Source organism: Hypanus sabinus, chromosome 28 (genome assembly GCF_030144855.1).
Source record: "Hypanus sabinus isolate sHypSab1 chromosome 28, sHypSab1.hap1, whole genome shotgun sequence".
Classification (NCBI taxonomy): Eukaryota; Metazoa; Chordata; class Chondrichthyes; order Myliobatiformes; family Dasyatidae; genus Hypanus; species Hypanus sabinus.
The window spans coordinates 42,309,144-42,336,732 of NC_082733.1; the positions used below are offsets into that span (position 1 = coordinate 42,309,144).

At 40.8% G+C, this 27,589-nt stretch overlaps 1 protein-coding gene across 2 annotated transcripts in view; it reads left to right on the forward strand.

Moving 5' to 3' along the window:
* Positions 1-27,589, forward strand: part of spg11 (SPG11 vesicle trafficking associated, spatacsin) — a 213,490-nt gene that overhangs the window by 29,796 nt on the left and 156,105 nt on the right. For both annotated transcript variants that reach the window (XM_059953035.1, XM_059953036.1), the window contains exons 7-13: positions 270-415; positions 8,536-8,671; positions 12,418-12,573; positions 18,203-18,390; positions 21,315-21,491; positions 22,319-22,390; positions 25,403-25,521. In XM_059953035.1, coding sequence (XP_059809018.1) covers positions 270-415; positions 8,536-8,671; positions 12,418-12,573; positions 18,203-18,390; positions 21,315-21,491; positions 22,319-22,390; positions 25,403-25,521 — 994 coding nt within the window. The remainder of the gene's footprint in view (positions 1-269; positions 416-8,535; positions 8,672-12,417; positions 12,574-18,202; positions 18,391-21,314; positions 21,492-22,318; positions 22,391-25,402; positions 25,522-27,589) is intronic.

The following is a 27,589-nucleotide window of genomic DNA, read 5'->3' on the forward strand; positions in this document are numbered from 1 at the left end:
CTCAGTCGCCAGACTAACGAGGGCCAACACGCCATACACTTTCTTAACCACCCTATCAATTTACACAGTGACTTGAGGGATTATGGATGTGGACTCGAAGGTGCTTCTGTTCCTCCACGCTGCTCAGAATCCTCCCCTTAATCCTGTTTTCACAGTAATCGCTTCACACTTTTCTGGGGCAAATTGAATATCATAAAACATAAGTTTCAAAGCCTTGATTGATTTTTGTACAAGTATTTACTTGTGTATTTAAATTTTAATTTGATTAGATGCTGGCCTTTCCATGGTGGTGTTTGGTTTCTCGCAAGAAGACCTCCTGAATCGCTTAATGATTTATGGGAAAGCTGGCATTGTCGATTCGTTGTGCCACCTCAATAAATGGAATCGATGTTCAATCCCCATTCATTCATTGGAGGTAAACGATGGGAGACTGGAAATGTCAAAATTAAAAACATCATCTTAATGTCGTGCTAAGTTTTAATGGAAATGTTGTTGCTAATGAATCCAATATCAACTTGCTTTCATAAAATGGTTCTGTAAAATGATCCAGCATCTGCAGATTTTCTCTTGTTTGTGCTTTAAATTTATAAAATCATTCGGCATGGTAGTGTAGTGGTTAGCACAACACTTTACGGTGCCAGTTATCACCGATTGGGATTCGATTCCCACATTTGTTTGTAAGGAGTTTGTACATTCTCCCTGCAACCGTGTGGATGTCCTGCCACAGTCTGAAGACGTAGTCTGAAGAACATGTCTGAAGAACATGTGGGCTTGCTATGTTGGTGCCGGAAGCAGGCAACACGTGCTGGCTGCCTCCAGCACATCCTCAGACTGCTTTGGTTGTTAACACAAACGGGCATTTCACTGTATGTTTTGATGTACATGTGACAAATAAAGCTCATCTTTAAGATCTTTAAAGGAAGTTACTAGATTTCAGTGTTGCCAGTTCAGGAGTAAATAGGAATCTGTGTGACGGGTGGGGTGAGTTACAGAATAGGATAAAAGGATGAAGTACTGATGGAGGTTTCAGCCCAAAACAGCAATAGTTCCTATCCTCTCATTGACTTTCTGAGACCCTCCAGCACATTATTTGCTGTTTTGTGTGTGTCTGTGTCCCTCTCTCTCAAAAACAGGAGTTCCCACCCTTTTTTCTGCCATGGAGCCTTACCCGTAACTGAGGGGACTGTGGACCCCAGGTGAGGAACCCCTTCTCTAAAATAAGGAGGCTTATGATGAGCTGAGCTTTATGAAGAACCAGAATCAGGGTTTATTTTCAGTGAAATATGTCTTGAAATTTGTTGTTTTGTGGCAACAGTGCAGTGTAATACATAAACAAAATACTCTAATTCCAATAAGAAATATAAAAATAAATAATAAGTGCAAAAGTAATGAGGTGTTGATGGGTTCGTAGACTGTTTGGGAATCTGAAAGTGGAGGGGAAGAAGCTGTTCCTAAACGCTGAGGCTGAGGCTCCTGTATTCCTCCCTGACGGGAGTTGTGAAAAATACTACAATCAATTGTTCAAAGGCAGCTGAAGAAAATTTTGCAACCCCTCAATCTGTTACATTAAACTCCCTCCTCAATTTCTCTGATTTCGAATTCCTTTCTGAACATGAATTTCACCATATTCAGCAATGTAAATGAGTAAAGGAAATCCAACAGCTCTGCCAGAGAGGCGAGGAAATACTCAACATTTGGCCAAAGGTTTCCTCATTTACTGCAGATTCATGATTGGCTTTCCTTCCAACTGAGTAATGAGTATTCACACAGGAATTTGATATTAGAACTGATAACTACCAGATTATTGTAAAAACCCCATCTGGTTCATCAGTGTCCTTCAGGAAAAGAAATCTGACGTCCTTGCCTGGTCGATCCTATCTGTGATGCCAGAGCTCCAACAGTACAATTGACTCTGAAAGGACAAACACACCTCTTTGTTCAGGTTCACTTAGGAATGGCCTATAAATGCTGGCTTTACTGATTATGCCCACATTCTGAAAAATAAATAAACAAATATAAATTTCCTCTTTGATAAATAATTGATGTTCTTGTTGATGGTGCTTGAAGTCTCTTTTGTTGCAAGAAATTATGCATAAAAATTGAGCACTTTGTTAACTGGCCACGTCTGCCAACGCGGCTTAATATTTCTTTGATTAAGTTTCTTATACTGGGTTTTCATGAAACTTGCTGAATGATGTGCTGATCCATTTCCATTACATGGATTTACATCCAGTTAATTGCATTCCTTCCTCTCTCCAAGTTCTGCCTGCTGATCTGAACTTCACATGCTGGGAATTGACAAGTTTGACACCTTAGTTATTAATTGTCTTCGTAAAATATTTTTCTCTGACATGAAATTGTCTGGAAACAGTAGAGTACTTTGTAACTGAGCCAAAAAGAACAAAGTTATGAATCCCCTTGGAAATATTTATCTAACATGGATGATGGCGTTAATAGGTTTGGTTTGATAAAGCTCTCCCGTGTTTAGAACTCATCTAATTTATAACAGGCGGCTTTAGACACTTGCTAAGCCGTTTATTGTGACCTTTAGCCTCCATTTTCAGGGAGGAATATGATATCTTCGTACTCATAATTCCTTCCAGCCATGGTTTTTAGTTTCCCTTTTATTTCTGCACCATCTGGGGAAGAAAAGATTTCAACAGAGCACTCTTGCACAGACATTTTAAATCTCAACAATAATCATCTTGTCCTGGCTTCAGCTGGCTTCTTGAGGATTTTCGTGTTGTGTTTCTCTGACTCTGGCTTGGTTAATGCTGCTAGAGTACCCTCATACTGGGCTGTGCTGCTGCTAAACTGGAGTGAGGCAGTGTTTGGGTTAGAGGAGTGTTCACAGAAGGGGATTCAGTGGGTAATATATTAAGGAGCAATTTCATATAAATTAATGTCTCTTGGCAGTACTTAATTTTAAAATTTATTTCACATACATAATGCAAAAATAGTATCAAGACAGATCGGATCAACTTTATTTGCCACATACATTTATGTGTGTTAGCAATTTGCTGTGGAGTGTTAGTCCAATGCGCCATAAAAACAGCATTCAATAATCATAAAGAATTATATAAAAATACAGAATTATGTATAAATAAAAATGCTAACCAAGTTAGAGGTTAAGAGACAATATCGAATAAAATGTGCTTAAATAAATTAATACTAACATGTATTTACAATGTAAACAGCTTTATAATGCAGTCATGGGGTGGGGGGCGTGGGGTAATAGAGGGGGTGAGGGGAGTTGATCGGTACAACTATTCATAAAGATTGAAGCTGATCTTCTGCGTCGGTGCTTTTTTTAAAGAAATTATTTTGAGATGTGGCGCAGTAATAGCCTGTCTGGCACAACCACCCTGCACTGTCCAATAAAACCATGTAACCAATTAACCTACTTGCCCCATACATCTTTCGAATGAAGGAGGTAACCCGTGAGGGCACAGAGGGAATGTACAAACTCCTTGTATTCAGTCATAGGAGTTGAACCTGGGTCACTGGCACTATAATAGCATTAAGGTAACTGCTATTCTACCGTGTCTCCATGTGTTTCTGTCTTTTCCTTTTTCTGTTCCATCTCCATGATTTTCTTAATATTCTGGAAAATCTGATTTCTCTTTGAACACACTCAACAGGTGAGCTTTCAGGAAGCCAAATTCCAAAGATCTTCCAGGCTTTGCGAGGCAAACTTTCCTCTTCTAAGTCATGACTGGCTTAATTCTGAGACCAGGATACCCTGATTTAATCTGTTAGGCTCTGGAAGAAACTTATGAATTTCAATGAGATGTTTCATTCTTCTACACTCCAGAGAATAGTCCACTCAAACTCTCCCCATACGCCCACCATCCCTGCTTTTCCTCTGTGGTGAATATAAGACCATAAGACATAGAAGCAGAATTAGGCTATTTGGCCCATCGAGTCTGCTCCACCATTCAATCATAGCTGATCCTTTTTTTCCCTGTCCTCAGCCACATTCCCCAGCATTCTCCCCATAACCTTTGATGCCATGTCCCATCAAAAACCTATCAAGCTCTGCCTTAAATACACCCAGTGTCCTGGCCTCCACAGCTGCTTGTGGTAATAAATTCCACAAGTTCACCACCCTCTGACTAAAGAAATTTCTCCCATCTCTGCTCTTCTATCCTGAGGCTGTGACCTCTTGTCCTAGACTCCCGTACGATGGGAAACATCCTTTCACATCTACAATGTCTAAGCCTTCCCATGTTCGAAAGCTTTCAATGAAATCCCCTCTTCATTCTTCTAAATTCCAGCAAGTACAGGCCCAGAGCTGTAGGTTGTTCTGCACAAGGACTCCCAAGTTCCTTTGCATCTCAAATTTTTGGATTTTCTCCCCATTTAGAAAATAGTCTGAACATTTATTTCTTCAACCAAAGTGCATAACCATGCATTTTCCAACATTGTATTTCATTTGCCTCTTTCTTGCCCATTCTCCTAATCTGCCAAAGTGCTTCTGCAACCTACCTGTTTCCTTAACATTACCTGCCCCTCCACCAGTCTTCATATTATCTGCAAACTTGGCAACAAAGCCATCTATTCCATCATCTAAATATTGATATACAGCATAATAGGAAGTGGTCCCAACCCCTGTGGAACACCATTAGTCATTGGCAGTCAACCAGATAAAGATCCTTTTATTCCCATCGCTGCCTCCTACCAATTAGCCAAAGCTGTAACCATGCCAGTAACTTTCCTGTAGTATCATGGGCTCTTAACTTAGTAATCCTGTCTCATGTAGACTATAAGACCATAAGTTATAGAAGCAGAATCAGAATAAAGTTGAATATCACTGGCATATGTCATAAATCTGCAGAGCAGTACATAATAAAATAGTTATATTACAATAAGACATGTGTATATAAAATCTTAAATCATTCTCCATTCAGAAATCTGATGGTAGAGGGGAAGAAGCTGTTCGTGAAACTTTGTGTGTCTTCAGGCTCCCGTACTTCATCCTTGATGTTAGCAATGAGACTAGGGTATGTCCTGCATGATGCGGGTCTTGATGATGGATACCGTCTTTTTGAGGCATCACCTTTTAAAAGTGTCCTGGATACTGGGGAGGCCCATTATGGAGCTGACTGAATTCACAACTTTCTGCAGTTTTTTTTCTGATCCTGTGCAGTGACCCTTCCATTGCAGACAGTGATACAACCAGTTTGAATGCCTTTCACAGTACATCTGTAGAAAAGCGCAAGAGTCTTTGGTGACATAGGAAGTCTCCTCAAACTCTAAATGAGATATAGCTACTGTCATGCCTTCTTTGTAATCGCATCGGGATAGGTCTTCAGAGATGTTGACAACCAGTAACTTAAAGCTATTTATCCTTTGATGAGGACTGGTGTGTGGTCCCTCAACTTCCCTTCCTGAAACTCACAATTACTTCCTTGGTCTTTCTGATGTTGAATGCAAGGTTGTTGATGGAACACCAGTTAACCAGCTTTATGCCTCCACATCATCTGAAATTCTGCCAACAATAAATGTGTCAATAATTAGGCCATCCAGCCCATTGAGTGTGCTCCACCATTCGATCATAGCTGATTTATTATCCCTCTCAACCCTTTTCTTCTCTCTGTAACCTTTGATACCCTGACTAATCAAGAACCTGTCAACCTCTGCTTTAAATATACCCAATGACTTGGCCTCTGCAACAGTCCTTGGCAATCAATTCTACAGATTCACTACTCTCTGGCTAAAGAATTTTTTTTTCTCAACCCTGTTTTAAATGGCTGTGCCTTCTGGTCCCAGACTCTCCCACAAATGGAAACATCCTCTCCAATTCCATTCTAACTAGGCCTTTCAATATTCAATAAGTTTCAATGAGATCCCTCCTCATTTCAGAGCCATCAAATGGTCTTCATACATTAAGGTCAAAACTGTACAGGATGTAGTCGCACCAAGGTGCTACATAGGTTCAGAATGGCATCTTTACCCAAGCAGACAAATTGTTCAGCTTCAAGTTTAATCGTCATTCAACCATACACAAGGGTACAGCCAAGCAAGGCAGTGTTGCTCCAGAGCCAAGGTGCAAAACACAGTACTAACATTCATATAAAGCGCTAGGAATATACAGCACAATAAGATAGCAATAAACAATTGCATAAAAAGTATAGTCCAAAAGCCCGAGTCCATGAACATTACAACGGTCTGTAGTTGGACACAGATTTGCTTGCCTTCTGCTGAGCGAACACGGGGTGGGGGTGGGGGGAGGAGCTCAAGTTTGCACGCAACGCTTTGGAGCACACCTTTTCTTACTGTCCAGCAATAGTAAACTACGTGTAAAAAAAAAAAGACAAAAACACTTTTGATTGGTCCCGCAGAGCTGCTGCAACCAAGCACACCGCCATCTTACTGGAAGTAACAAGGTCAACGTAACGCCATTTATCTTTAGAGTTACTGGCCTGCACTTGCATGTCGGTTTTCAATGTAAATGCAAAATTGACGTCTAAATTGCTTTGAACATCAACATCATCCATTTTCTGACTGTTTCCAATTGTTTTCTGTTTTGTTCCCCAGTATGGATCAATCACGATTTTCTAGATTACTTTCCATCTGTCATGTTGTCGCACCCTCACTTAGTTTGTCCATATCCCCTCAAAGTCTCTTTACATCCTTCTCCCTGCTCACAGTCCTTTTTGGTTTTGTTTCATCAGTAAATTTAGAAATGTGACATAGGTGCTTTTAGGCAAATAGTTGATGAAGATTCCAAATAGCTGGGGCAAAAGCATCAACCCCTGTGGTACCCCATTTGTCACTACCACTCATATTCAAGGATTCTTTATAATTCATGCTTACAGAATTATTTTTATGTTTCATTTTTTTATGTGTAGAGTTTTGTAAAAGTTTAATGTTTCTCTTTCTTTCCTGTAATGCCCACAAACTGTGAATATCAAGGTAGTATATGGTGACATACACTTACTTTGAACAACATACCGATCTGTTCTCATTCTTCACTTTCTGCTCAGTAACTGTTTCTCAATCCATGTCAGTATATCACCCTTACTCTGTGCACTGTAAACTTGTTCATCAATCTGCCTTTTCAAAAAGTCATCTGAAAATCCAAATACATCACTTCAACTGGCTGGCCCTGGTCCATTCTCATAGTCTGGTGTCAAAGAACTTCAGATTTGTCAAGCATGACTTGCCTTCAACAAATCCTTGTAGACTCTGCTCAGTCCTATTGAGCTTCTCAAAATGTTGCGTTATCAGTACTTGGTTGTGGACTTTGCTGCCCTGTCAATTCAGGTTCTCCACTAGGTGCGCAGGTGTAACGATGGTCTCCACCTCCATCACCCTGTCAGGCACGGCTTCCAAGATTCTGATCACCCTCTGAATGAAAAAAAATCACATAAACCTTCTACCTCCTGCCTTAAATCTATACCCTCTGATCTGCGAGGAGGAGAAATTCCTTCACATCTTATCATTCGGCGGAGGTGTACAAAGTTATGAGAGGTATAGATAGGGTAACTGCAAGCAGGCTTTTTCCACTCGGGTTAGGTGAGATGAGCTAGAGGTCATTGGGTTAAGGGTGAAAGGTGATATATTTAAGGGGATATGGAATGAGCTGCCAGTGAGGAAGTGGTGACTGGGTTTGGTTGCAATATTTAAGTTAAGTTTAGATAGCTACATAATGGGGGGGGGGGGCAGGGCTTGGAGTTCCATGGTCCAGCTGTGGATCGATGGGACTAGGCAGAATTACAGTTTGAACAGACTAGATGGGCTGAAAGGCCTGTCTTTGCTGTAGTGCTCTATGACTCTATCTACACTCTGCCTTCCCTAGTTCTGTATGAAATCAAAAGATGATGGAAAATGTAAAGCTGGGAGTGAATTCTAACCCATAGATAAAATATATTGAAAAATGGTGGCATGGTAGTAGTGTCGTGTTTAGCGCAATACTTTACAGCACAGTGATCACCAGCTGGGGTTCAATTCCCACCGCTGCTATGAGGAGCTTGTATGTTGTCCCCGTGACTGTGTAGGTTTCCTCCCACATTCTAAAGACGTACGGTCACTGTTACTAAGTTGTGGGTGTTGAATGAAGTCACCAGAAGCATGGTAACACCTGCAGGCACAATCCTTGTTGATTTGATTTGATACAAATGACACATTGCACTGCATGCATGACAAATAACACTAGTCTAATTTTAAATGTAAAGCAGTACATAATTGAAGGAGGTAAGGAAATTCATGCCCAAGAACTTCTAGGGAAAAGGAATGATCATATGAAAAATGCCATGCTTTATACAAAGGAGCGAAGTGCATTCGAAGACAAAGCTGAAGTACGAAGCAAACAGTAGAAATTTGAGGCACATGAACAATATCAATAATGTAAAGGAACATAATTGATGGCAAGGAAAGGCTTGAAGATGGGCGTCATCAATCAGGTGACCATCTCAGTTACTCTGTTTCACGTGGGGCCTTTCCGGTTGGTGCTGGCCTGTGATTTATGAGTGCTGATTAATGGCCTGTTAAAAGGACAGAAATAATTTGTTGTTATGCTTGAATACCTAGGCTGGAATTGAGAACAGACAGCTGGACATGGTGGATTTTTTCCTGAAGAGCAAAGAAAATCTATTTTACGCTCCAGCAGGATTTTTAAAGCAGGAAAATTCTGGAGCTGCGCTGGCATCGTGCGAGCAGCTAAAGAGTAAGGAACCCAGAGTAAAATATCATCCCTTCAATATGTGTCAGATGAAGCCTTTACAGGAAGTTAAATAAATGTTTCAGCACTTTTTTTAAGATTCCATTGATATTAACAAACCTTTCTCTCACTTAATTGTCCTTTATCCACTGGTCAGGTGATGAACTAATTCAAGTGTGTTGTACTCAGCCTCTGAAATTTGTTTTCATTGAAGTTAGTGTATTTTAGAAACTAATCCCACAATTACTGCATATACTAAAGTGTAATTTACCTTCTGTTTCCAAGAGTAGGCGATAGTGACTTAATCAAATTTCCTGGAACAGGACATTTCACTCAGTACAGGCATAGTTTCTGGGGTTCTGAACTAAGTGCGGACCCTGAAAACCTTCGGAGTTTATTCCTGCCCTTGCAAAGTAAAGGCATTGTAGGTGTGGGGTTTTGTGGGACCTGGAGTCCACGTTGAGCATGTTTCAACTGTCCCCTGATCTCACACACTCACGAACAGCACGAAGATTTGCTTCAGAACAATACGCCACAGTACAGGCCCTTTGGCCCTCAATGTTGTGGCGACCTTTTAATCTACTTCAAGATCAATCTAACCCTTCCCACCTGCATAGCCCTTCATTTTTCTATCATCCATAAAATGTCTTAAATGTCCCTGATGTATCACCACCCCTGGCAGTGCATTCCATGCACCCACCACTCTCGTTTTTTTTAAAAAACTGGCCTCTGACATCACCCCCCCCCCCCCCACCACCACCCCATACTTTTCTCCATCACCTTATAATAATATCCTCTTGAATTAGCCATTGTCTGGAACGTTTAAGGCACAAGGATTACTAGGGGCATACTAGTTCCATCCTGAATATTGTTTTGCTGCTGGAATGGTCTGAATATAGAACAGTACAACACAGCACAGGCACTTCAGCCCATGATGTGCCGACCTTTTAACCTGCTCTGAAATCAATCTCACCCTTCCCTCCCACATAGCCCTCTATTTTTTTTTCACTCATGTGCCTGTCTAAGGGTCTCTTAAGTGTCCCTAATGTATCTGCTTCTGCCACCCACCCCCCGGGGCAGTGCATTCCACGCATCCACCACTCTGTGAAAAAAAAACAGAACTTATCTCTGACATCCATTTCCGTAAGTTTAATTGAGTAAGCCTCAGTGGGATGGTTGCACAGATAGGGAACTGGCATATACCTGCACTGTGTTTATCAGCATGCTCTGGTCTGCCTGTCTGCACAATAGTGTGTGTGTGTCTGTCTCACTGGATGTCAAGTGGTCAGTTCAGCAGGCATCTCTGATTGTGCTATCACTTCATATCAGTACCCCCCAGTTTCATACCGGTCACTTCTGGCATATAAAGTACAGTCCCATTCACTAGAATAGCATTCAGTAAATAGGTAAGTGAAACCACATGACTTAATTTTTGTTTTTAAATTATTTATATGAAGTAGGTGGACTTAAACTTGTTAGTTCTTTTATTTTGTAATGTTTATATTAAATAATTTGATTTCAATGATCACCCTATATCTCTGATAATTTGAGAGGTAAAGCAGCCGGCATAATCGAAGACCCACACACCCCAGACGTTCACTCTTCGCCCGCCCAATCCACTTCCAACAGGCAGAAAGTACAGAAGTCTGAAAGTGCATACACCAAGCTCCAAGACAGATTCTATCCTGCTGAATGGTAGGATAAGATGGACTCACATCTATCTCATAGTGATCTTTTACTTTATTAATCACCTGATCAGCACTTCCTCTGCAGCTGTCACCCTTTATTAGTCCATAAGACCATCAAACATAGGAGCAGAATTGGACCACTTTAGCCACTTGGCTCCACTCCTCCATTCAATCATGGCTGCTTTTTCACTTTTAACCCCATTCTCCTGCCTTCTCCCTGTAACCTTTGATGCTCTTACTATTCATGAGCCTATCCAACTCTGCTTTAAATATACCCAAAGACTTGGCCTCGACAACCGTCTGTGGCAATGAATTCCACAGATTCTGATTAAAGAAATTCCTCCTTTCCTCCATTCTAAAGGGGTATCTTTCTGTTCTGAGGCTGTGTTCTCTGATCCTAGACTCTCCCACCATTGAAAACATCCTTTGCATGTCCATTCTGTCCAGACCTTGCAATATTTGATAGGCTTCAATGAGATCAATTCAGCAATTCAGGACTGACCTATTCTGATGAAAAAATACCCACTCTAATTCATCTCTCTCTCTCTCTCTCTCACCGATCTTTGATATACATTTGAATCTCGAATCTCTCCACAGATGTTGTCTGATCTGCATGTTGTTTCTAATAGATGTTCAGGTTCCAAATAACAGCTCTGTTCTGCCACGTAGAGTTCCAGCTTGTTTTCATTAGTCCTCATTTGTCTGTTGATCAGACAGTTCTGATAGCACTGTATCACCTGGATAGGCTTTTCACACAATCATACTCATCTCCTTTCTTCTCTCCACCCTGTCCCCCTCTGCAATTTGAAATTGGAATTGGTTTATTATTGTCTCATGGACTGAGGTACAGTGAAAAGCTTGTCTGTTCATACAGATTGCTTCACTGCACGATGCATTGAAGTAGTACAAGGTAAGACAGTCATAGGGTACGTAACAAAGTGCAACAGCTGCAGAGAAAGTGCAGGTAGGGTTTAATAAATGGTATGGGTTTATTATTGTCAGATGTACTGAGACACAGTCTTGCATACTCTTCATACAGATCAAATCATTACACAGTGCATTGAGGTAGAACTAAAGTTCAAAGTAAGTTTTATTATCAAAGTACTTGTATGCTACCTTATACAACCCTGAGATTCATTTTCCTATAGGCATATTCAATAACACTATAGAATAATGACCTTAACAGAATCAATGAAAGACTGCCCAACTAGGGCATTCAACCAGAGTGCAGAAGGCAACAAGCTGTGCAAACTTAAAAAAAAAGAAAAAAAAATAATAATAAATAAATAAATAAACAATAAATATCAAGAGCAAGTGAAGTGAAGATGGGGTAAGTGAAGTTGAATGATGTTATCTATCCCCTCTGGCCAAAGAGCCTGATGGTTGAGGGGTAATAACTGTCCCTGAACCTGATGGTGTGGGTCCTGAGGCTCCTGTACCACCTTGCTGATGACAGCAGTGAGAGGAGAGCATGTCCTGAGTGGTGGTGGTCCTTGAAGATGGATGCTGCTTTCCTGCGACAGATGTGCTGAATAGTGGGGTGGGCTTTACCCGTGATGGACTGTTCCATACCCACTAGTTTTTGTAGGATTTGTAGAACTAGGTAAAACAATGCAGATTAAAGTGTAACAGCTGCAGAGAAGGTGTGGTGCAGGAAAACAATAAGGTGCAAGGTCATAACGAGGTAGATTGTGAGGTCAAGGATCCATCTTATCATATTAGAGAAACATTCAATAGTTTTATAACAGTGAGCGTAAAAGCTGTCCTCGAGTCTGGTGGTATGTGTCATCGAGTCACAGAAAAGTACTGCGCAGAAGCAGGCCATTTGGTCCATCTAGTCCATGCTAAACCATTTAAGCTGCCTAGTCCCATTGACCTGCATGCTTTCATTTTATTTTACTTTCCCATTTCTGATGAATTGTCATAGATTTGAAACATAGATCTGGTCCGTTTTCACAAAATGAAACATAGAGCCTGATCTTGTCACAGAATACTACCTGGCCTACAGAGTACTTTCGTCTATATCTGTTATTATTTCAGACATCTTGTCTTATCTTACTGCAGATGTTGAGGAAATTAAGCCGGCTTTAGACTTGCTAAGCTCAGCTATCAAGGAACACGATTCTGAAACTCAGAGCAGGCAATTCTCCGAGCAACTTCTGAGCCTGACATTGACCTTCCTCAACAAACAAATTCAGGAGCTTCTAATGCAGCCAGGAGGTGAGGTGGCTTGATTGGTCTATGGATTATAACAAATAGATTATGGAATGTTGTTACTTGTACCTTTTCACTCTAATCGCAAAAAATTTCATATTGTATAAGTCAGTTTTAACATATCTGATTGTGACTCTTTTCAGATGGTGACCTAAATGTGACATATGGCAGGATATTTGTTTTCTGCTGATGGAGTCATTACAGAAGTTACTTGCCTTCCTACACCTCACATTGCCGTGTGTGTCATACTGTGCTATTGTTTAGCATTGAAACCCCTCTGAGCCACAGCCCACTGAGCTGATGAACAGTTTGAGATCTATCATTACTGTGATCTCAACGTGGATGTTCTTAGGGCTTCACTGCATGTGAAATTGCAAATTGAATCTCTAACCCAGACCAGCTAATTCATTAGTAAATTTTTTATTTTCACATGTTTTGGAAACGGCTTCTTCCCCTCTGCTATCAGATTCCTGAATATAGAGTCACAGAAGACTACAGGACTTAAAGCATCACAGAACAGAATCTGATCCATGGCTTCACTATTCCTCTTTTCACATTATTTATTATTAAATTGTACCTTATAGTAATGAGACATGAAACCTCTTCAAAGGTTAAGCTTGTTTTTTGAAATTTCATAATTTTACACAGTAAAAGACTGCAATATACTTCAGATCTGCATTGTCAATCAGTATTTCACTACAATGACAGTGGGTAACTTATTCAGAAACATTTTTTTGGAAAATATTGCTTTACAGAATCTACGATGTTTAGAGAAAGGTATTCATTGTGAATGTATGGCATGGCGTTTGAATTCAGAATTTGGCAAATATCTCAGTTGTTTTATACCAATGTAAATTGTATTCCTTTGTTTTAATATTGGCTATTCATTTCAATGATTTACTGAACTGAGCATGCAGTGCAAGCCACGGTTCAGCTCATTCTCCAAAGAAGTTGGAAAGATCCCCACTGAAACCTCTGAAATGTTGTCAGTGTGTTCGTTTGTTCATTATGTGCCATGTAGTATGATGAGGATGATCGTGCTCTTCCATGACCATGATTTTCTTGGCAATTTTTTTCTACAGAAGTGATTTGCCATTGCCTTCTTCTGGGCAACGTCTTTACAACAGTGGTCCCCAACCTCTGGGCCACGGACTGACACCAGGCCGTTAAGCATGCAGGGGTGCAGCAGTAGCCGGAATGCACCCAGCACATCTTTAAGAAAAAGCCGTATTGGTCTGTGGCCCGAGGTTGGGGACCACTGCTTTACTAGACTGGTGGCCCCAACCATTATCAATACTCTTCAGAGATTGTCTGCCTGGAATCAGTGGTCACATAACCAAGACTTGTGATTTATTCATACAACCATCCCCCACCTGCTCCCTTGGCTTCATGTGATCCTGACCAGGGGGGCTAAGCAGGTGCTACACCTTGCCCAAGGCTAGCAGGGGGAAGGAATGCCTTCCAGTTCCTTTGGTAGAGATGTCAGTAATGTCGAGATTTATTGAAATTGTTATATGCTGCTTTATAAATTACTGAGGGGCTTTATAGAAATTAGTTATGACATTGAACCTATAAATTGTAGGGTCACTAAAATTTGGAGAGAGTGAAGCATTTCTGACAAATTGTGCCTTGCCCTCTTCAGTTCCATTTTCTCTCTTTTCATCATGTTTTATATTACACCTGAATACCAAATCTGTTTTTAACTATCTATATAGCTTTTGCTTCCATATTCATGTCAGAATGCAACGTGCATTTTTATTTGTTCACTGGTCTGATAGGTGATCCCTCAACATCCTTTAGCAGATTAATCTAGTGCACTCCTCTGAAGGTGCTGATTCCTCACCTACTCGCCCACCACTGAGCAGCTTTACAAAGAGTCTGCCACAAGGAAGTAGCATCCATCATCAAGGACCCCAACCATCCAGGCCATGCTCCCTTCTTGCTACTGCCATTGGGAAGGAGGTACAGAAGCCTTTGGTCCCACACCACTAGGTTTAGGATCAGTTACTACCCTTCAACTATCAGGCTCCTGAACCAGTGTGGATAACTTCACTCACCTCAATGCCGAACTGATTAAGCAAACCTATGGCCTCACTTTCAAGGATTCTACCCTTCATTTTCTCAGTATTATTTATGTATTTTTTATTTTATTTGTACAGTTCCTCTTTTTTTATACATTGGTTATTTGACAGTCTGTTAGTGTTTTAGTTTTACATTGATTCTGAAGTATTTATCTACTTACAGTGATTGCCTGCAAAAAAAATTAATCGAGCTATTATATGGTGACAGACTGTGTAATAAATTACTTTGAACTTCGAACTTTTCTGTCAGTATCATTTTATCCAAAACATAATGTGTCCCATCCTGCTCCAATTTTAGCCTGTCTATATTTGAATTAACCTCAACCCAGTTCTCTCAATGCCTGACATTAAACACAATCTTTCTTCAGCTTAAAGCCTTCCTCAGCGTTATCTCTGCATTCTGTACTCAATCAATAGTAAAAACGTCTTCTGATTCAGAACTCCATTTCCCAGAATTCCTACCATGTATGGCATGGTAGTGTAGTGGTTAGCGCAATGCTTTAGGGTCCAGGTGACACAGGTTCAATTCCCACTGCTGCCTGTAGGAGTTTGTACGTTCTCCCCATGACTATGTGGGTTTCCTCTGGGTGGTCCAGTTTCCTCCCACAGTCCAAAGCCATATCAGTTGGTAGGTTAATTGATCATTGTAAATTGTCCTGATAGGGGAGGGTTAAATTGAGAGATTGTTAGATGGCATGGCCCAAAGTGCCAGAAGACCATAAAATATAGGAGCAGAATTTAGGCTATTTCACCTATCGAGTCTGCTCTGCCCATCGAGATGTCCTATCACCCCTTTAGCCTCCCGAGTGATCCAGAGTTTATCCATTTCCAGCTCAACTCCTTAACACAGTTTGTTAGGAGCTGAAGCTGGATGCACTTCTCACAGTTGCAGCTGCCAGGGTTACTGGAGATCTCCCTAGCTTCCCACACCCTACAAAAGGAGCATGGCACTATCCTGCCTGCCATCTCTACCTAGCTGAGCAGATATGAGAAGGTAAAGAACTTGAGCTTTTCTTTCCTTTGCTTTCTCTGAGTGAAGACTCTCTTCACTGAAGCCTCAAAGAACTTAAAGCCTTAGGTCACCACCTTGACCATGTCCACTCGTGGGACGGCCGCTGTGTTTGCCTCGCCTTCCTTTAATTTGCTGTCACTAATTAATCCCAAACACCGATTGATTGCTGGACAAAGCTCTACTATGCTGCTGTGAACTGCTCCTTTTATCCTCGGGTAGTGGATCTAATTGAGGTCCTGTCCTCTCCAAACTTCTGATGTCCAGATTGGCCAGTAGGAGGGCCTGTTCCGTGCTATATCTCAATAAATAAGTAAATAGAATTCTACCACCTGTTTTTTTTTAATGTTGCACTTTCTCCACAAACTCATGTTTTTGTTAAAAAATTAATTTGTCACGGTATTTCTTGTTTCCACTTTTTTTCATTGCAAAGACTCAATATTTCTCAACTAATACTTGCTGCCCATTACACTGCTGCTGGTGTTGAGGGCAGTAATGAAGGCCCTCCATCCTTGCTGGTGTTCAGAGCTTCCTTCATTGTACCGAAAGCTTCCTCTTGGTTTTCACTAATGTCAAGTCATGCAAGTCCCCGGTGCAGACTTGGGAATATCGTCACACACAGGTGCAGAAGGATTCTTCATTGCTGTTTCAGTAATAGTTTTGTTTCACCAGTCGGGTTGTTAGCCTTGAGCTGAACCCCCAAACCTGGAGGACCACTCTTAGTCTGGCCTTCTACCCTTTGACCTGTTTGGCATGAGTGACCCCACGAAGAGCCAAAGCATAAAGTCGCGACTCCACCCAGCATAGCTCTCTGGGTCATTGAGGCACACAAGCCTCCAAACCACAACAAGGTTGTCGTCCTCTTGGAGGTCTCAACTATGACCTTACCATTTAATTACCCTTTCCTCTATTGTCTGTCATAATCGATAAATTTCCGATTCACGATCAGAAGTCTTACAAAATCATCCATTTCATTTTCATTGATATTAAACAGAATCCAAACGATTTCAGCTGAGCTGTCACCGAGAATCATTAACCATATCAGAAAAACAGAACTGCTGAAGGAACTCAGCCAGTAGAAAGAGACACTCCTTAGTCTTTCAGCTCAGTGATCCTTCCAAAGAAGCCATGGATCAGCAAGGGTGACAGACCTGAAACATTCACTAGTTTCCACAGATGCTGCCCGACTGAATTCCTCCAGCACTTCCTTTTGTGTTTCAGATAAAGTCCAAAGTTGGAGTAAATGTTATTATCAGACTGCATACATTACATCCCTGAGATTTGTTTTCCTGTGGGCATACTCAGCAAATCTACAGAAGAGTAACATAACAGGATCAATGGAAGATCAACCCCAGAGTGCAGAAGACAACAAACTGTGCAAATATAACTAAGTAGCAATGAATATCAAGCACATGAGATAATGAGTCCTTAAAGTGAGATCATTGGTTGTGGGAACATCTCAATGGATGGGCAAGTGAAAGATAGTTGTTCCCTTTTGTTCAAAAGCCTGATAATTGAGGGGTAAAAACTGTTATCCTGAACCTGGTGGTGTGAGTCCTGAGGCTCCTGTACTTTCTACTTGATGGCAGCTGCGAGAAAAGCCTCACAGTTTGACTTGTTTTCCACAACTGGCCACGTATTGAGAATCTTCTTGATTCTTCATTTCTTGTCCCTTCTTGTTTCTTTTTCACTTGGGCATTTTCTTTTTCATGTGCCTATTCCCGTATACCATTCCTTAAACATTTTTAGTATTTCATCTTAATGGCCCAATTGAGTGGATCCACAGTCCCAGTCTTTATAAAGCTGTTCGGTGGTGAGATCACAAGAATGTACTTGTGGGTGGGAGGGAGGAAGGTTTGTCTTACAGTTGTCGATTTGTTACTTGGTATGTTTTGTGTTGTTCTGCCAGTCATGGTGGACATCTTATGTTGGTGCTGGAAAGTGTGGTGAAACTTGTGGGCTGCCTCCAGCTCATCCTTGGGTGTGTTGCTTGTTAACACCAGTGGCCATCTTTCACTGTATGTTTCGATGTACAGGTGATAAATCAATTAATCTAAATCTGAATTGTGCTTTTTTTGTTGATCAGTCAGCATTCATCTCACGACCCTGTTTAATTGAGATAGTGTGACTGTGAATCTTAATGAACTATTGCAGTGCTGACTGTAAAGTTTTTCCCATGGTAGGGTTGCTTTGGGAATTTGGTGTTTTCAACCATTTAGCAATAATATAACAGCAATACTCAAGTTAGCTGGCTTGTGGTGCAATGTCATCCGCACCGGACTTTGAGGCAACTGGTCCCGGGTTCAAATCCAGCCTGCTCCTTGCACGCTTTCTGTACGTGCTGGATTGCATGTCAAGCTAGCAACTTGGCCTCATTTAAAAAAAACACAGATAAATGCTAAAGAAACAGCAAAGTTGATGCCTGATGTGCCACAAGACGTGGAGAGGAACTAACTAATATTCAAGTTAAGATGAAAAGGTGTATGTTTCCTTGATATTCATAACATAATCCTTCATTGTGTTGAACAACTTTGTGCATCTTCAGAGCTGGACGAGCACAAGCAAAAATGCGTGCACTGTCTCACTGGTTATATTATCAGGCTCCGTAAGTTTATGAAGAAGTATCCTCAGACGCCACCGAAAGAGAGCATCACTGATGGCTGTGAGGATGGAGAGGGTGCATTACCAGATGATAATCAGGTTTATGAAAAGTGGAAGAGTCTCAGTACTAATGTAAGTACCAAGATCATGTTCTCAGTATTTTTTTAAATTTACACAATTTTTTTAGTTTCGCGGACTTATTAATCATCAGTCTTTTTTGTGTGTATAGTTTTTATTAAAGTCTGTTGTATTTTCCTCTAAGTATCTGCATAGAAATGAATTTCAAGGTAGCCTATGGCCATTATACATATTTTGATAATGAAATTTTATTTTGAACATTGAAAATGGGTAATCAGTAAATGTGATGTATTTTAAAACTAACTGTGCAGCATATAAACATGCAGGTCTATACCTTTGGGTTCCTTCTCTCACCTGTCCTTAACTTACCCCAACAACATAAAAATACATGAGATTCTGCAAACCCTTCTAGATACAGGTGCATTTTTACATCATAGAAACTTAGAAAACCTACAGCACAAAACAAGCCGTTCGGCCCCCAAAGTTGTGCTGAACATGTCCCTTCTTTAGAAATTACTGGGCTTACCCATAGCCCTCTATTTTACTAAGCTCCTTGCATCTATCTAAAAGCCTCTTAAAAGTCTCTATTGTATCTGCCTCCACCACCATTGCTGGCAGCCCATTCCATGCATTCACCACTCTCTCAGTAAAAAAAACTTACCCCTGACATCACCTCCGTACCTGCTCCCCAGCACCTTAAACCTGTGACCTCTTGTGGCAACCATTTCAGCCCTGGGAAAAAGCCACTGACTATCCACATGATCAACGCCTCTCATCATCTTATGCACCTCTGTCAGGTCACCTCTCATCCTCCTTCACTCCAAGGAGAAATGGCCGAGTTCAGTCAACCTGTTTTCATAAAGCATGCTCCCCAATCCAGGCAACATCCTTGTAAATCTCCTCTGCACCCTTTCTATGGGTTCCACATCCTTCCAGTAGTGAGGTGACCAGAACTGAGCACAGAACTCCCAAGTGGAGTCTGACCGTGGTCCGATATAGCTGCAACATTGCCTCTTGGCTCCTAAACTCAATTCCACGATTGATGAAGGCCAATACGTCATATGCCTTCTTAACCACAGCGTCAACCTGTGCAGCTGTTTTGAATGTCCTATGGACTTGGACCCCAAGATCCCTCTGATCCTCTGCACTGCCAAGTGTCTTACCATTAATACTATATTCTGCCATCATATTTGACCTACCAAGATGAACCACTTCACACTTACCTGGGTTGAACCTTTCAAATATCTTGACTGCACATAGGTCTCCAAAAACAGATCACCATTTAGATAGATGACTGCTAAAACCAATTGGCTGTACCAGTGATGATTTAGTGTGTCATATTAAAGGGGGTAAATACTTGTGCAATCAATTATTTTGTGTTTATATTTGTAATTTATTCAGATGATTTTATAGAGATCTGTTTTCACTTTGACAAGAGGATATTTTTCTGTTGATCAGTGTAAAAAAAAAGCGCCAAATTAAATCCACTGTGATTCAATGTTGTAAAACAATAAAACATGAAACCTTCCAAGGGGAGGGGTGAATACTTTTTATAGACACTGTATATGAACCACAAATAGGACTTTCTACAAGGCAAGAATCACTGATGTAAATGTTGTCATTTGGAGGATGAAACTGGGAGTTAACGATAAATTAAAAATCCTGAAACTTTGAAAAAATAGATAGGTTCCTGATTAGTAAGATAGAAGGCAGGAGAATGGGGTTGAGAGGGGTAATAAATCAGCCATACTGGTTGGGCCTTTGCTCAGAGGGGTTTAAAAGTATTAAACTCAGTGACACTTAAGATTTGCAGGGTGTTGATGGGTTGGTTGTAGAGAAACTGTTTCACCTCACAGGAGAATCCTGAATCTCATGTAATAGTGTTTGGATAAGGCATTGCCTACTTAAGGCACAGGTTAAGCATGACTCTCTGTTTCAGAGAACTTGTGGAAGCAGAGTCACTGAATGTATTCACGGCTGAAATAGATTGTTGAAATGTTAGAGAGTTAAACGTATGGAGAACAGGCAGGAAATTGGAATTGAGGGTCAAATCAGGTCAATCATGATGTTATTGTATGCAGAGCAGACTCAAGGGACCGTGTGCCTAACTCCTGCTGGATGTTCATTAATTTCCTTTGCACATGGATTCAATCTGAATAGTAATTGCAAAGCTTATATTTTCTTCCCAGCAATAATTATTTTTTTAAACTGGTTAGTATGTATCAAATTATTATTAGATTGTCTAGATTTAGTACAGTAGATTCCAGTTAACTGGACGCATCAGGACCAGTACATTTTGGGCCCAGTGAAGTGTCTGCCCCAATTAGCTGAAGTTTCATGGAAACAGTTAAAAGGTATAAAAAAAGACAAACTGTAGTTATCAACAGTTGAATTTATCCAGTGTATGTTGCTGTGTTCTTTTGATTGACTGTAAATGGACAAAATCAGTGAGGACACCTCGACTGCTTTCAAACAATGCATCCTCCAAATCTTCACTTTCATTGCACCATTCAAGATGATTGTTGATACCTTCAAATTCTTCGTAACTTGTTGAAGCAGTGAAATTGCTTTATTTTCACTGCGTGCGATTTCTGGCATCGCCAAACCTAAATGCTTGAAACTGCAGTGAGCAAAACAGTTCTGAATTGTCTTACTACCTATTTCTTGCTATAGATCAGTGACAAAAATCAGTTCTTTTTGAAGACAATCACACGCAACTGATGTTATTTTAAAACTGTTTGCTTTAAACACAGTGTTGTGTTGAACTCCAGTTAGAAACTGGTCAGCAGCAGGTCTCCTGTCCCAATTAAGCAGCACAGTGTCTTAAATAAACAAAGGGAATCCTGGCTTTTTCTTGATTAGTTTTTGTTCTTTGAGTTGTCTCAAATAAGCAGCTGCCCCAATTAACTGCTTAACTAGAATCAACTGTATATGATAAAAATATTTAAAAATCTGTATTTTCCTTTGACATTTTGCAGGAGGTTATCCGTGATGCTATACTGGGTAATCAGATTCCACGAGCTCAGGCGTATTTCCGAGCCCAGCAGGAACCTGTGAAGAATCTAAACGAACTCATGCAAGTTGGTCTAACCCTGATTTATGATTGCCTGTTGAAGAAGGACCTGCAGGAGGCTAAGAAACTTCTAAAGAATATGGTAACTAAAAACACATTGGAAATAAGAGGAAGTATTTATGCAGTTCTTTTGCAGGAAGTAATGTCAAAAAATTGAGGAAAATAAATATTGCAATGAATAATACGATTAGTTGTGGTCTTTTGGAATGGTAGATCAATTATGAGACTAAATGAATAGTCCTGCTTCTGTTATTCCCTCTCAACTTGCATTTGGATTGTGCCTTTCCTGTTTTCCAAATGATCTATAGCTTCTAGACAAATGAAACAGACAACTTAAAGATTAGCTTTATTTGTCACATGTACATCGAAACGTACAGTGAAATGTGGCATTTGTGCTAGCAACCACCACAGTCTGAGGATGAACTGGCATGTCACCATGCTTCTGGTGCCAACGTAGCATGTCCACGACTTACTGACCCTAACCAGTATGTCTTTGGAATGTGGGAGAAACTGGAGGACCAAGGAAACCCGTGCGGTCACGGAGAGAACGTACAAGTTCCTTACAGAATTGAATCTCTTTCACTGGTGCTATGCTACCTCTTGCAGCTTGTGCATCGTAAGCCTCAATGGGCAGCAGCTGTTATACATGGTGAAGAATCCAGCTTTTAACCACTTCATCGCCGTTCTGTAAAGGTTTCCGCAGGACATTGCTAAGGGTACATTAGACAGCCTGAAGATTCTCACGTAGACAGAGAAACAAGAACCCTGATCCTAATTTGCTGTTAATGTGATATTGTGCTGTAAGTTTTAGGATTATGGGAGCAAGCCAGCTAGATGGGATGAAAGGAATATTTTGGGGTTGCTGTGATATGCTTTTAACAATGCACCCATCTTCCTCGTTAATGCTAGGGATTTGATGTGAAGAACGAGCTGCATCGTATCTGCTGCTTCACAGCTGATCGAGATCTTCGAGATTTCCTGGTAGGTTATCTGATTTATTCTTAGTGAACAATTTTTAAATATTAGAAACTTGGAGAGGGTGTTTCCCATAAGGGGAGTGTAACCATAACAGTAACCGATAGAATGGCGGGGCAGACTTGATGGGCCAAATGGTCTTATTTGTGCTTCTTCTGTCGCCATGTTATAAAGTGCTGGTCTGTGAGGCATTTCATAGAGTCATAGAAACAGGTTCTTCAGCCCATCTAGTACATGTTGAACTGTTATTCTAATTAGTCCCACTGACCCACATCTGCACAAAAGCCTTCTGTAACCGTCGCATCCACTTACCTATCAAAACTTAAATGTTGTGATCGAATCTATATCCCAAACTTGCTCCACACTCACACCACCCTTTGAATAAATAATTCCCCCTTGTATATTTCACCTTTCACTCTTAATTGATGGCCTTTACCTGTTTTCCCACAATTGTTTCTCCTGTTTGAGAGGAAAAGGGTAGGGGGAGAGGATTGGGATAGTTAATGTTCCCTTGGGTTGAAAGGAATGCCTTCTTTAAAAACTATTAATTGTAAAATCAGATCAATGAAATATAATCCCATGATATTTCTGTTGTTCTGTTTTCTTTTTAACTCCGATCCCCATCCTCAACTGCCCACAGTGTTTGATTCATATAATTGCTGGTGTTTGAATGATATTGCCTTGAATTATGCTCTGTGATTCTATGCCTCTATAATTGGTTAGTGCAGTACACATAACAGTGACCTGTCTCTGACCTTTATTGCTGTTGCCATCTCTACTTGTTCCTCACAACATCTTGCACTAGGCTTGAAGGACCTGGTCATCGCATCAAATACGTTATAAGTAATAAAAAAGCAAGCTTGCTGTTGGTCATGTTGTCTTAATGAAGAGTCTGACTCTTCCAAGATCATTCCAGAAGTCTTCCCACTTCAGCAAAGCTCTGCTTTATTGACATCTGCTTGATAATGTTCAGCAGTTACCATGCTTTAGGGAAGACAGAGCTGGGTCTTTTGGATGTACTCCAAGAGAACATGAGGATGAGGCACAGATCAACATGATATCTTTTAGAAATATGTGGATAATGAAATGGAAATGTTTGCACTGCAGTGAATTAAAATAAAATGATTGCAGGTGCCCCTCCTTTACAAAGATAGAGCATTCCTATGAAATCTTTCTTAAGCTGAAATGGTGTAAAGCAAAGAACCACTAATTTATATGGGAAATATTTTCGTAAAAGCGAAAATTCTCTTTGTAATGTGTAAACAGGTTACTAATGTAGGTCTTTTGTAAAAGCGAAGTGGCGTAAAGCGAACGTTCATAAAATGGGGGACACCTGTATTGGAAAAGTCATTATTTCCCCTTGTTTTCAACTCAGAGCTGAATTGTTTAGAAAGTGAGACAATTGTTTCTCTCATTTTTCTGCCGCACGGTTAGTTTTTGCTCTGACAAGCATGAGATATATTTGGGAACGGACCCCAAACAGATTACAGACAGAAGTGATACAAAGTTCTTTGGAAGAAGATTACTCAGATGGTTTTTATTTAACCCAGTCTAGTGGCATTTCCATTCAGCATTAAACCTAAGCTGCTATGCATTTGAAGGTTCTGTTGAAAGTACCAGGCACCTTTTAACCAAAAACACAAGAAGTTCCTCAGATGCTGGATTCAGAAGGTCAGGCAGCATCAATGGAAAAGTCGACATTTCGGGCGGAGAACCTTCTTCAGGACCGAAAAGGAAGGGGGAAAATGGCAATTTACGGAGATTGGGGGAGGGGGAGGACACGAGCTAGAAGGTGATAGGTGAAGCCAGGTGTGTAGGAAAAGACCACAGGTAAAAGGGCAGAAAGAGGGGGCCCTGGGGGAATTGAAATGCAGGTTAGAAGAGGTGAAAGGTCAGAGTGTAGAATAGAGGAAGGGGGAAAGGGGAAATTTGTTCACTGAAAGGAGAAATCGATATTCATGCTTTTGGGTTGGAGGGTACCCAAATGGAATGTAAGGTGTTGCTCCTTAATCTTGGCACAAGAGGGGGCCAGGGATTGACACTTTAGAATGGGAATGGGAATCAGAATTAAAATGTTCAGCCATTGGGAAATCCCACTTGTGGCGTCTGGTGTGGAACCAAATTTACTATTAATTTAATCATTGAGAATAAAGATTACTCTTATATAGAGATTATATTTTTAAGGATAAATTTTTGAGTAAGACAGTTCACACAATGGGTTCCAAAATTGCAAGGGTCAGGGGTCACCAAGCTTGCCTGATTAGATGAAAGTCTCTAATAAACTTTTAAACAGAAAAGATTAATTAACAGAAACTATTTTTTGTATTATCTGTTAATATTATTTTATGTGCTGCATGTGATATAGAGTCATAGAAAAGTACGGCACAGAAATAGACCCTTTGGCCCATCTAGTCCATGCTGAACCATTTAAATTGCCCAATCCTATCGATTTGCAACTAGATCATAGCCATCCATACCCTACCATCCATGTATCTATCCAAACTTCTCTTAAACTTTGAAATTAAGCTCACATGCATGACTTACACTGGCAGCTTGTTCTACACTCTCATGACCCTCTGAGTGAAGAAGTTTCCCCTCATGTTTCCCATAAACTTTTCATTTTCCACCCTTAACGAGTGACCTCTAGTTGTATTCCTGCCCGACCTCAGTGGAAAAAGCCTGTTTCCTTTTAAAAATATGTACTGTGTTTTGCACCTTAGTCCCAGAGGAATGTTGTTTCGTTCAGCTGTATATGGTTGAATGACAATGCACTTGAACATGAACATAATCAGTTAAACCAATCCCAGGACTAATATTAGCAACTGAATTTCCTAGCGCTGTCTGGGCTGCTGGATAGTACAGGACAGGCTGAACATTGTAAAGGATAAACATCTTTGGAATAACTTAAACTGCCGTTAGGTAGCATAAAAGGTGCAACCTGTTAGAGTAAGAGAAGGAACAAATGATGGAATAAAATGGTTGTGTTTTTTTTTCTGATGAGTTTGTCTCCTTTTTCAGGTGGAAAGCCTGCAGGACTACTTATCTGATGAAGAGAAAGAGATGATAAAATTTGTTCACTTCTTAGAGAATCTATATTCCTCCTCTGCGCACACTGTGGAATCTCCCTTATCTAGCAGGTAAAATTCAAAAGTGCATGGTGCACCACAGCAACTAATGAATTATGAGACCAGAGCTCAGGGAAACTTGGCGAGCCCGTAGAGGTGGCAAAAGCCCAAGGCTGACTTATTGTCTTAAGCTCCCTCTTCTCTTTTACTATCTGGGTTGACACAGTGAATGAAAACCAAAAACTAATATATGGATGAGACCCTAACTCATAGGAGCAGAATTAAGCTATTTGGCCCATCGAGTCTGCTCCGCCATTCCATCATTACTGATCCATTTTCCCTCTCAGCCCCAGTCTCCTGCCTTCTCACCGATACCCTTTATGCCCTGACCAATCAAGAATCTTTCAACCTCTACCTTGAATGTACCCATTGAATTTGCCTCCTCTCCATGTCCACTCTATCCAGACCTTTCAATATTCAATAGGTTTCAATGAGGTCACCCCTCATTCTTCTGAATTCCAGTGAGAAGAGGCCCAGAGCCATCACACACTCCTCATACGACAAGCCTACCCATCCTGGAATCATTTTCGTGACTCCTTTCAACCCTCCCCAATGGCAGCAGATGATACTGATACCTCCCTAATGTCGCTAGGATTGGACAAGCAAAATAATCCTTCCCTTCACAGTCTCTCTCCCTCTCTCTCTTGTTCCTTTCCATGTCTTGTGGCGCATCTGGTGGCAAACTTGCTGTTTCATTAGCATTTTTGTCTCCTTTTTATGAGGCCGAGTTGCTAGCTTGATGCTCAACCCAGCACAGATGGAAAGCGGTTGTGTTCAAACCCGGGACCACTTGCCTAGAAGTCTGGTGCGCGTGCTATTACACCACTGGCCAGCTAGTCTCTCTCCGTGCTGCTCTGCAAAACTCATAGCATAGAACAGAAATCTTGGTTTTGTCTACACCTCCTAACCTTTATCATTTGAAATTTACCACTGCATTTTCAATCTACTGTCACGCTTTTCGGAAAGTGCCAATTTTATTTCAGTCATGGGGAACTAGAGCAACAAGACAGACCCTTTGGCCCATCTAGTCCATGACATAGTTAAACAAATTCCCATTCTCTGGAAATCCTGCACGATTTCCAACTTTTTAAACCATGTCATGTACATTTCCCTCTTTTAAAAGCATTTCATAAGAATTTTATGACAATATATTTATATTTCTACCTTCAATACTGCTAATTGAATTTAGCTCTTATATTAAAACAAATTATTGTATCTACATATTTGCTATGTTGGTGCCAGAATGGGTGGTGACACTTGCAACCTGCCACCAGCATACCCTTGGATTAATTATAACACGAAGAACACATTTCACTGTACGCTTTGATGTACACGTGGTAAATAAACTTTGATCTGAATGGTAATTTTTTGAAAATAGTTTACTTCCTACAAATAATAAAGCGAAGATTCTCCCCGTGCCTTGTTTGTGGCATTGGGCGGCAACCTTGCCGTTTCTTTAGCGTTGGTCTGTTTTACGAGGCTGTTTTGCTGGCTCAAAACTCAACCCAGCACAGGTGGAAGGTGTGCAGGTGGCCAGCCAGATTCGAACCCAGACTGCTCGCCCAGTCCAGGTGCAGATGCTACTACACCAGTGGACAGTCGGTCTTCTAACAAAGACATAGTGAAAAACATCCATCTGAGGTGAGCCTGGAACCTGCTGCCAGGGGAGGTGGTGGAAGCAAATACAATTGAATGTTTAGGAGGCACATGAACTGGCAGGGAATGGAGGGATGTAGACCATCTGCAAAGCCTCCATTTAATATCAAAGTACGGATATTACACACAGCTTTGAGATTCGTCTCTTTAGAGTGATCCACAAAGCAAAGAAACCCAGCAGAACCCACTTAAAAAAAAAGATTGTCAAACACACAATAGTCAGGGGGAAGAAAACAAATGGAAAGTGGGTCCGTAGCCATGAAGTCGGTGGTCACTGCAGTTGATCCAGTAGCCTGTTAGTTGCAGGTAGGTAGGATTAGTTTCGGTTGGTATCATGATCAACAAAGATATTATGGGCCAAACGACAGAGCAGTTGGTGAATTCATACATGGCAAAGAAGGTTGTCTGAAGACACAGAACATAG